The sequence below is a fragment of the Xyrauchen texanus genome, chromosome 24, assembly GCF_025860055.1.
Source record: "Xyrauchen texanus isolate HMW12.3.18 chromosome 24, RBS_HiC_50CHRs, whole genome shotgun sequence".
In the NCBI taxonomy this organism is placed as follows: Eukaryota; Metazoa; Chordata; class Actinopteri; order Cypriniformes; family Catostomidae; genus Xyrauchen; species Xyrauchen texanus.
Window position 1 is genome coordinate 26,782,451 of NC_068299.1, and position 11,701 is coordinate 26,794,151.

An 11,701-nucleotide genomic window follows, 5' to 3' on the forward strand; every position below is an offset into this window, starting at 1 on the left:
TCTGAGTGAGATGTTACTCTTTCAACTCTGTGACCTTAAATTGCTCACCAGGATAACACAACCGAGCAAACAAACACACACACAAACATGTCAAGTCAAGTGTTTAGGGGGATCTGTCACCTCTCCATGGACATGTCACCTCTCCATGGACCCTGCCCTTCCTCCCTCATGCCCTCTGTCTTTTAGTTTGTATAGAAATTAGAAATGTGCCATTATCAGAGAGAGAGAGAGAGAGAGAGAGAGAGAGAGGGAGGGAGAGAGATATGGGGTATTACTGAGCAGGAATATTAATAATCCTCTGCCTTGCTTCCTTCCAGCCAATGATACCCAGAAGCAACTGGCAACAGCTGCTCAGAAATATCCCCAATTAAACACACACACATGATCCAAGTGTATCAACATTCAAAAGCAATACCATTTATAACTTAAATTTATAAACAAAAACAGATCCCCCCAAACATCTGACACACTGTTTAGTCTATCACACAGTATAAGCAGCTAAAAATTGAAACCAAAAAATTATTACGTCTCGCTGTCCCTGGGTAACATTATAACAGTTTATAAAGTTCTCACACAGCTAAACAAAGCAAACACTTGCTCACTTTCAGTTACAAACTGATCAGTGTGTAGTATAAGCTTCATTACACTGTCAAAAATGACATTGCTTTATTAATTTATTAATGCTTTATTAATTTATTAATGCTTTATTAACTATTCATAAGCATCCCAGGAGAAAAAGCAGCAGTCAAAAAGGGTATGGTGATCCTAAACTCATTTATATTTACAGTAGAGCAGAATATACAAACCTAAGTATTAACCTAAATCCTATATCTAACCCAAACAAGAGGAGGGTTATGAATAGATTAGACTGCTTTTGACACATCAAGGTTGATTTGTTGTGAATGATTGAGTGTGAGAGATTATTTGTGTATGCGTTAGAACTTAGACCCAGTAATATTGCCAGGGCAGGGGTTCATTCCATGGGTGGTAAAGGAGCAGTGTAACTGTCTGTTTGTGTATGTCTGTCTGTGTGTGTGTGTGTGTGTGTTGGATGTCTTACAGCACATAACTTCAGCCATCTGTTCATGACTGCCAGAAGTGGTATAGGAGTGCAGCGGTAAATCAAGAACAGCACACACACATACAAACACCGCATTATACACGGTCACATAATTCATTCACAAATAATGTATATAATGCCACAAAAATGTATAGACAACACACAAAAAATCTTAAAAGAAAATGATGTATGCAAATATACAAATGTTTACTTAGCTATCTATATGGGGACTTACCATTATATAGGACTAAATCTAATGATAATTACTATAGACTATCCCTAACCCACACCCTTTATAACGGGGGTATCAAATGTGGCCCGCAGAGGACTCCAATGTAGCCTGCTGAATGATTTGAGGAAAAAAAGTTCTTGTCAGGAGTGAAGAGTCAGAACCCAAATGCAGAGTTTTAAAAAACAAAGGATTTATTATTATAACCAAACAGGGAAAAACAAACCAAAACTCCCACAAGGGGAAAAAACTAAAATAAACTACCCCGTAGGGGAATAATATAATCCAGGCTGGAGAAGAACTTGACCCAGGACCAACTGGACCAGGCAGGGATGGGGGAATGAACCGAGAATAGGACCGACTTGAGACAAGACCAAACACACAAGACCAACTTGATGACACTGACCAACTGGAACAAATAAGCACACAGACTGGAAACAAGACGAACTGGCACTGGACAGCAAACAGGAAGAGCTAAATCAACAGGTTAACAAGAGGCAGGTGTGACTAATAAACTAATAATGGGCAAACAAGGAGGCAGGGTAGCGGGGTATGATGTAAGACAGAGAGACATGTGTCGATACAGTAACAAAACAAAGTCACGTGATCTCACAAGACAACAAAACACCCGAAAGGCATGAGTGCACATCGCCAAGACAATAAGTCAATATACGCCTATGCCAACCGACAAACAAGACGAGAGACTGTGTAGCAATGCCAAACAAAGCGATCACACGCATTCTCACACTAAACCTGAGCATACATCGTGAGACAAACGCCATGCAATGCACGCAAAAAGCGACAAAAACAAGCCAGTACACCTGTGCGAGAGTTCAGCCACACACAAACCCGAAATCTCAGACCGAAGTGACCGAACCTCAGCACAACGAGAAGACAGCTCTCGACCCAGGCGCGCAGCGCAACATTAGTGACACGTAAGGCGCACCCATGTTCGCGAGAGACAGACAGAAACTACTGACGTGAGTGCATGCTGCCAAGTTGACATAAGCACGATGCACCCACGTCAATAACAGATGGACATAGACAGGCATGTGTGCCCGGATCATGACACAGACCGAAACAAACCAGACAGGAAGGCAGGACCCAGACACCATACTCCAGACATGAAACAAGACAGACCGAAGAGTGCACGGCAGGGAATACAACCAAAACTGTGCACTCACACAAAGTTAGAAAACGAAACACAAGACAGACATGGGACGATGATGCCACAGTCCTGTCAGACAAAAGCCCAGACCGACAGAGTGACAGGATAGTGACACATTCACGTTGATTTAGCCTATTACACCAGTGATTATCTTTTTTTTTTAGATACAGCAGGACAGATAAATGGTTTAGTTTACAATAACTAAAACATTAACACTTTGCAAGTTAAAGTACAAAGAGTTAATGTTCGATTTTAGACGTTTGCTAATGCTATCCAACCCAGAGCAGTGAGTGGTTTTCTCTTTTTGTTTCAATATTGTTGCTTGATTCTTTACTACTAATTGATATAATCTCCAGTTAATTAATTTAATAAATTCCATGTTCTCCCTTTTATATTACCCCAATAATAATTAAAGCAGCATAGAGCTTATTCTGGACTTGCAGTGTTTCCTGCTCCGCTGATTTGCTTTTCCTCACAGATGAGTCTCCAGCATCACAACTAATAAAACGTAATTTTACCCAAGTTTTCACTTTGCAGACTGAATGAGGCCATGAAAAAACTGCAAAACAGCATGCCTTTCTATTGCTATGTGTTTGCTGCACTCAAAACCAATGCATGCATCTTATGAGCTGGTACATTCAGAGCTTTTCTCCAAACGACTCGCCAACTCACAAGCTATTATTTTGAATCAGTTTGACGAAGCCTTCACTGAATGAGCACAATTAAACACAGCAGCTGAACTATGTCTGATTCACTTACTAAACCACAAGTCTTTGCTCTCTGTCACGCCAAAATTAAACAAAAAGTGTTCTGTATACAAAAATCGATAAATAGTCCATTGTAGCTTTCCCCAGATCTGTGCCTCAACACAATCCTGTCTCTGAGCTCTACAGGCAGTTCATTTGACCTCATGGCTTGGTTTTTGCTCTGATATGCATTTTCAACTGTTAGACCTTATTTAGACAGGTGTGTGCCTTTCCAAATCATGTACAATCATTAGAATTTTCCACAGGTGGACTCCAATCAAAGTGTAGAAACCTTTGCCACTTATGACTTTTTTTCAATTTTAAGTATCTGAGCAATTTCCTTCAGGGGAAATAATAATTACATTTAAGACCCATGCTACAGGCTGACAGACCAGCAAGTGTGTACGTGCTTCTTCTACAGGTAGGCTGTCTGTAGTGAAGTGTCTGTATGTTTCATAAAACAGATAGTTATGACTATAAATTGTCATGGGACAAGCCACATTTGAAGCTGTTGTAAAATGCCAAAATAATGCTTTGCATTGTGCTTCAGAGCACCCCTTATGTATGGTAAAAATCACTGTAATGCACAGCCTCTTACAGTGACTTACTCTTTAGAGAACAGGTGGCTATACCCGACACTTGGAGAAAGTGTTTCTTTGCTCATTAATATCTCATCTGCCGACCTGGTGTTGGTTTCAAAGAGCATTAATGAGGTGAATGATCCCCAACTAATGACACACAACAACAAAAAACTCACGCACACACATTCTTAGTCTAAATATGGTTATAGTCCATTGATAGAATTTATTCAGAGGTGATTGGAATAGAATTGTTATTAAAGCATAATGAAGACTTCAAGTGACATTTAAGATGACATTTAACATAAGATAAGGACACATTTAATACACTTTAGAAAGGATCAAGCATCAACCCGCATGTTAAGACAGTCGTATTGAAGTTGTATGCAGTTGTCCATCTGTCTGTCTGCAAATGTTTTTTTTTATTTTTCGTTCTTTTTTTTTATCCCCTTTTCTCCCAATTTGGAAAGCCCAAATTAGGAGGTCCTCGTGGTGGCGCGGTTACTCACCTCAATCCGGGTGGCGGAGGAGGAGTCTCAGTTGCGTCAGCTTCTGAGACCGGCAATTCACGCATGTTTTCACGTGGCTCATTGTGCATGACACCACGGAGACTCCGCATGTGGAGGCTCATGCTATTCTCCGCGATCCATGCACAACTTTCAACGTGCCCCATTGAGAGTGAGAATGTTAGTTAAATGTGATTGTAACTTTTTCACATCATAGACTTAGAATGACAGAATTAGATAAACAGAAGCATAAAAAATATAGAGACGTGGATTTAGAAAACACATCTGTTCCGTGAGCACTTAACCAATCCACACTAAATGCCCTTACTATTTAACAATTAAAAAGAAGAAAGAAAACATTCTGTCTATCTTTTATTCTGTACTAGCATCTTTACTACTCCAGCCACTGTGAGAATAATTTTTGAAGATATTGTTGACTTTTGTGTGGCAAATTGCTGTGAAATGTACATTGAAATGTACATTTAGTGGATAGGATGAAGAGTAAAAAGGCAGTTTTTTTTTCTGATTACAATTCCTCTTTGTTTAAGCTGTGGGTTCACTAAAGATATTCTGCATTCTTTTCTTTGGACCAAGTGTGAAAATTAACTGTAATACTCTCTGTGGCACCTAATATTTACCTGCTATCAGGATGAGAAATCAAATCCACCTGCAATCAGACGATCTCTCCCAACACACACTCACACAGCTGAGAAATGAGCCAAGAAAGCATCAAGCTCCTTTCTATTTTCTAATTGGCTGTAGCACGTTTAGTAGACCCATCCAGAATCCAAACAATACAGAGACTCTGGTGAACTCAGCCAAGAAACCTGTCTTTAACAAACAATCTAGACCTCTATCAACACCAAAACATGAGCTCTCGTACCTGCCAACATATGCAGAATATTTAGACATTTTCTGCCTGGAGTGATAAGCTATTATTCAGTCGTTTCTCTCTCTCTCTCTCTCTCACTCACACCCTCTCATACATACACTTTACTGTCATGTAATCCACTCTGCAGGGCCTCATAAGTCAAATGGGGGATAATATATCAATGGTAAAGACAAAGTGTGTTTCTTGGTAAAAGTGTTCACAGATTGCTCCTGAAATAAATACGTTTTAAGAACGCTTGCATTGACAAGAAAAAGGATGTGTGTAATAACAGGTAAGTGAATTCAGAGTGAGCTCAAGTCAGCTTGTTTAAATATTTGATGAGTGTTTATGGATTTTATAGGAGGTGCAAATCACATTTAAAAAGAATGCTCAAGATATAGGGTTCAGATACAGGGTTCCTGCACTTTTTGATAATTCATTTTGATGACTTTTGCAGTCATTCCATGAGCTTTCCAGTCAGCAATGAATCAGTAATGAAAATCTCATACCAATTTGTGAATTGGTTTTACAGATGAATAAAAAATAATGTACTCAAAATTGTTTGCTTACAAATTGAACATCACTATAGCCTGCAAGCAATTAGTACAAGCACAACATAAAAAGTGAAATATTTTTATTTATCTTTAGTTTTTTATTTTAGCTGAGCTTCAAACATGTACATTCAAAACTACTTCCATGATTTTAAAGGAATAGTTCACCCCAAACTGAGAATTCTGTCATTTTTTTCTTAACCTTCATTATATTTCAAACCTGTATGATTTTGATTTGTGGAACACAAAAGGAGATGTTAAACAGCATGACAGACTCAGTCACCATTCACTTTGATTTTATGGAAAAAAGGTGCAATGGAAGTGATTGGTGACTGAGATAGAGGTAGAACTATATATATCGGCAAAAGCATATATCAGATTAATCAGTGCCTATAGGTGATTTTTGGAACTAAAATTATGATAACATAAATTATCACAGATTTGACATTTTTAGGTGAAATATCCCTTTAATATTTTATTTCCAACACTTTTCTATGACCATGGGAACATAGTGAGACAGAAAAATAGAGAGAGAGAGAGAGAGAGAGAGCCATGCAGCGTGATATGTAATGTCTGACCTGTGGGCTCTGCGGACAGCAGTCGGGCACTGTACACCGGTGGGAAGATATGAGCCGTAAGGTACAGGAGGAGACAGAGCGGGACCATCCCGGGCAGAGGGGCACAGGGACGAGTGTCCTTACCACGGAGACCAGACTCAGACATCCTCCACTGTTCCACACATGCTGCCAATGTAGCGCTGCCAACACACACGAAATCACACACTCCCGTCCAACACAATGCTGGTTCCACACCTGAAACACAAGAGCATATTTAGAAATGTATTATTAAAGAGGTCTAAGTGAGAATGAACTCAAAACAAACACTTTTTAAGTAAAAAATGTCACACATTTTCAATAAACATTAGATCTGTTCCCTGCTATTCTGACACGGGACAAAATATTTGTCCCACTCTTTGAAATGACTTGCTGACATAAAAAGCTCCGAAAATTGAAAATTGAAAAAATAAAGTGCGACGACCACACACAACTGCATAAAATGGAACAATTTTAAATAATTAGTCCTGCGCTAGTTTACACGAGGCTGGTATTCGTTGTAAACTCTCTTTTGCATTCTTACTAGCTGTCTTTTTCTTCTCTCTCTATCTCCTTCTCTCTGGTCAGACTACTCTGAAACATGTCTTTCACTAAGCTAACACAAACACACTTATCTCTCTAAAGAAAACATATGCACCCCTCACACACTGTGGCTTCTGAGTGTATGCGTGGCTACGCCTTGCCACATAAAGAGTTTACATTAGTCAAAATAAAAGGAATGTAAAGAGGTTTAGCAAAATGCACACACATACAGAGCTGAAGGCTGTATGGTTTGGTACCCCCACTGAGAGATTTTCGCTCAAAGAAGTCCAGAATATGTAAGAACTCTGTTGCTTTAAACTTGAACTCCTGTTACTTTTTAACAGCCTTGGTTTAAACGCACGCACGCACACACACAAAATGTTTGTTAACTTGAAACGGTGGCATTCTTCTCGGACAGATGCAGTTGAGACCTACGCACTTCTGAGGCTGGCGTGGCGCTGTTTTTCTTTCCCCTGACAAGCAGACACTAAATTCTTGGTCAGCACATACTGAAGACAGAAGGAACTCTAAAGCCGGGTTTGTGTGTTGAGTAACTTAGTGTTTCCCTGGCTGGCGCAGATCAGGAGATTACATAGTGGTGTGTGATGATAGTATATCAGCGCTGATTGTTTGTTGGAGAGAATGGTATATTTGTGGAGTTTATCTGTATAGTGAATTTCTGGAGTGTGTATCGATGTATAGATGTGTTTTTAGAGAATGTTTCTGGAGCAGTACTATCTTACAGTAACAATCTTAAGTGGGGGAGAGGCCTTATGCAGAAACAAACTCTTAGTCCGCTACATATTCTCAGAGATAGAAATGGCCATATCCTATACATTACAAGGCTCTTTGGCATACTTCTTTCTGAATGCTCAATCATAGTTCAAGGCTTGCTGCAGTCAAATCGTTTTTTTTATAATGACCAGTAAACTGTGTAATTGACTGATTTCCCAGCTGAACGATTTCCTAGCTGTACTAGTCTCTCAGATCATTCAAAGTTTTTTCTTCTTGCATAATAATATTTTTCAATTTACTCTCGATATAAATCAATATTTAATGCCTGTTGTTTTTTGTGGAAGGTAGCTGACTAGCTGTACATTTCATGGAATATTGTACAGTCTGCTTAAGATTAGCACCAAAAAAAAATAAAACTCCTACAGGAAAATACAAGACTAGGTTTTGCAATAATTACTAAATCAGCTGACAGTACATTAACCCTTACTTACACTAGCAGGGTGTAGATAGAACATGATGCAACTGAGGCAAACCTTCCATGATTATGTCCTGAATGTAGTTTACTTAAATGATCCTGCATGCCTTCACCTGCTTGCATGAGCAATTGTAACAAACACAATACGTGCTGTTTTGTGCTACTTAAAATTTGTTTAGAACAGGTTTCTCTCAGCAGTGTGCTTCCGTGTGGTATGCTGAAGTTCAACTACCTTCAAACAGTCAGTGTTTATTTAGTCGATTTATTAAAACTATAGCTACTAATTTTACTATCTGTCTGCTTCTTTTTTCCTTGCCTCTCACTTTTAGAGTACATAGTTATTTGCATACGGAGCTAATATTCAAATGTAATAAAGTTGACAGCATTCAATATTCAAAGCTCCTTTGATGGCAAAAAACAACTACAGAACTGAACAAGGGTGTGTATGAGAATATGCTGTCACATCTTAAGCATTTATGTGTGTATAATGTCTGATAGTTTTCAGCGTAAAAGGTTTTAATGGAATCCTGTAACATTACTCACACCTTGCACAAAATCTGGGTCTCAAAAATGTCAGTGTTATCTATTAACTGTACAGCCATGTCTACGGCCTGCCCAGTCTAAATCAGCAAATGAAAATAGGGATTAGGGGGGAGAGTAAGAGAGAGATAAAGAAAGGAGAAATGGTAAGAGAGGGAGGGAGAGAGAGAGAGACAGAGCAGATGAAAAGCTGAAGCCTGAGGTGGCCCTATTAGAGTTTGGCTGTAATCCTCTTCCGAAAACTTCACTGGCCCTCCTGTGGCTCTCTAAGAGCTCTGTGTGCGAGTGTGTGTGTATGTGCATTACTCTAGTGCACAGAGGTGAGTTACTCTTCATTGAGGAACACATAAAATTTCCACATTTTCACACACAAATCACCGAAGACCAATTCACAAATCACATTTACACATGTGTCACAATGATTTTTCAGGGTTTATTCTAAACTCTAAAGAGGTTGATTTTTCTGTCCTTAAACTCAACATCTCATCTGCTTAAATGCAGGGGTCTGGCATGAGACTGTCCACAAAACCAATATTGATGGCAAAAGAGCAACACAAGGGCAATTAAAAATATAATGGATGAAAGAGCTTGCGAGCAGCGCTGCATTGTCTATTGTTTATTGTATGTTCAATCTCAATTGTTCTTTTTATAGACCTTGGACTGCATTGTGCTTTGTGTGTTAAGTTATCTTGTGTACATAGTTTTTTATATATATATTTAAAAATCCCTCAACAACAGCTAATAGGGTCTAAATATAGCTTTAGAGAGAGAGAGAGAGAGAGAGAGAGAGAGAGAGAGAGAGAGAGAGAGAGACTTTGATGGTATATATTCAGTCGTTTTTTTTTTTTGGTGATAGTCCTTAGAGAAGTGTATTGATTTTGAGGAAGCTCCAGTCAGTTAAGGGTCACAATTAGTTGATGTGTCCAAATGAAAAGGAGCATAGTTTCCCCCTGATGACATGACCTCTTATATTTGATGGTTTAGTTGTGTGAAGACTCTCAATACCTCTGAGAATGTGAATTCTTTGAGAGATTGTAGTTCTTGATGGACTGTAGGTATTATCTTAAAATACACGGGACACTTTACTTAAGTAATGGTTATCTCCTAAGCAGCGGGGCGACAGCACATTTCTGAAAGTGGTGATAAGGATTACTACTGTACGCACATTAGTTCAACAACAAAATTTAATCAAGATATCTCACAAAGTGAAAATTACAGCGAGAATCTATTTATTATCTTTTCCTCTTGTAAAGACCTAAAATAGCTGAAATAAACAAAATGTATAATAAAAAAATGATACTACAAGTTTATATAGATTCTATCCTAGTTCAGTGAGTCTCATCATCGACTTCAGTCGGGTTGGAATGACTCTAGTACATTAGGTGTCTAATTGCCCCCAGTAGCCCCCCGTTAACACCTCCAGAGACTCTAATTCACTCAGATTGCTACAATTGGTTTCAGATGGACCGTTGGTACGGCGGAGGAAAAAGCAGCTAGGATCCGTTAAGTGAGAGCTAAAAATAACACAAATGAAGCCCTGCTGAGGTGGCCACAAAATAAATGGATGTAATTTTGGTTTTAAATGCGTCACACGTCAAGTTGTAAAGTGCTTCGAGTAATCTCTCATCGGAAAGAAACGCCAGCTGAGTGACCGTTAACGAGTTAGTGAGTTTACAGCAGGAAAATATATAAGGCAACACGTGTATATTTGTCTTTAAAGTTAGGAAATCTCTACAAAGCCTGCTGCACTGTTCAAAAACACTTTTATTTTGGAGAGCACTATGAAAAGCGTCGAGAAGTCGAACACGCGGTGGATCGGTTGAAAGCGCCCTTGACAGCGTTTCTCATTGTCACCTCACCTTACATCCCACGGTGTGTTTCAGCACCATCGAAAACACCTTCAACGTGACAAAGAACTGCTGCTCACGGACGATTGGTTCTGATTATAATTTGAGAAACATTAGTCAATTCCATAACTCTTATCTACTGCCCACAACAACCCTCTTCTGTCAACACAAATTATACACTACAAACACTGTAACTGAATCTTACTGGAGATGTATTTTCAGCACAGGTTCGGTTCTTCCTCGCGACTGGTGAAGCAGCTTTCGAGCACGCGGTGTAGTCATCCATACACACGCGCTCCGTGCAACACCTGTCCGACTGTAAGCGATACGAGCACACACCACATGTCACCGGGAACCGCAGCTCACTTCTCAAATATAACTTTCATTTCGAAAGGCTTTGATTGAATACGGAGTCAAATTTAAAAAGGTGCGCTTTTATCTGAAACCAAACAAAAATTGTTTGGAACTGGGACAAGGAAACAACGAGAAATATGTGCTCTATAATCTTATTAATCTGAGGTGATGATAATAATAATAATAATAATAATAATAATAATAATAATAATAATAATAATAACAACAATGATAAACAAAGTTCTCACCAAAGATTCCCTTTTTGGAATTAATCCTTTTCGAAGTTGCAAAAATTATTTTGATTGACTCTTTGAGAAAGCTTTGTTGCGGGTCCCTCCAGATGTTCGTGAATTACATTCAGGGCCAGAAAACAAACAAACAAAAACTAAAGTTTACAAATCCAAGCGTTGGGCTGCGTCAGGGAATTATTGTTCTGAAAAACGTAAAGTCAGCCTTGAGCTGTCCAACTCTGTCCAGTCCTTAAACAGCTGAAAAGCGTTCACAAATGCATTAAAACCACACTAAACTGCATCATCTAAAGAAGCGGCAAAGCGGCTCTTCTCCGCTGCGCAGCTGGGTCGATTGTGAGGTGCGGGGCGTATGTTGCTGTGTGTGAAAGCTTGGCTCACCCACTAACAGTTTGGATGGTGGGTGGGGGGGGGGTCTAGGATCTGATTTCAAACCTCGCCGCCTGCCACCCCCCTTGCGAGTTCAAGGCATAGAGTGAGAGACCTCTCGTAATCTGTTTTTCTTTAATGATTTTCAATGTTTTTCCTTTTATATTGCTTGATCAAATCCTAATTCAATTGTTCTAAACTATTTTATATGTTTGTTTTTTTTAAAAGCTTTGGCAATACAAAATGTACTTTTGTCATGCCAATAAAGCGAATTTAATTTAATTGAGA

At 39.1% G+C, this 11,701-nt stretch overlaps 1 protein-coding gene across 3 annotated transcripts in view; it reads right to left on the bottom strand.

Moving 5' to 3' along the window:
• The window catches only part of LOC127617715 (fibroblast growth factor receptor 3-like), a 56,939-nt gene extending 45,555 nt beyond the window's left edge, over positions 1 to 11,384 (bottom strand). For 2 of the 3 annotated variants that reach the window (XM_052089783.1, XM_052089782.1), the window contains exons 1-2: positions 11,045 to 11,384; positions 6,288 to 6,521 (exon numbers count right to left, since the gene is read on the bottom strand). In XM_052089783.1, the coding sequence (XP_051945743.1) occupies positions 6,288 to 6,432 (145 nt within the window). In that variant the 5' untranslated portion in view covers positions 6,433 to 6,521; positions 11,045 to 11,384. Of the gene's footprint in view, positions 1 to 6,287; positions 6,522 to 7,075; positions 7,113 to 11,044 lie in introns of those variants that run through there. The other variant, XM_052089781.1, reaches the window with a different exon arrangement.
• Between the last annotated feature and the right edge of the window lie 317 nt (positions 11,385 to 11,701).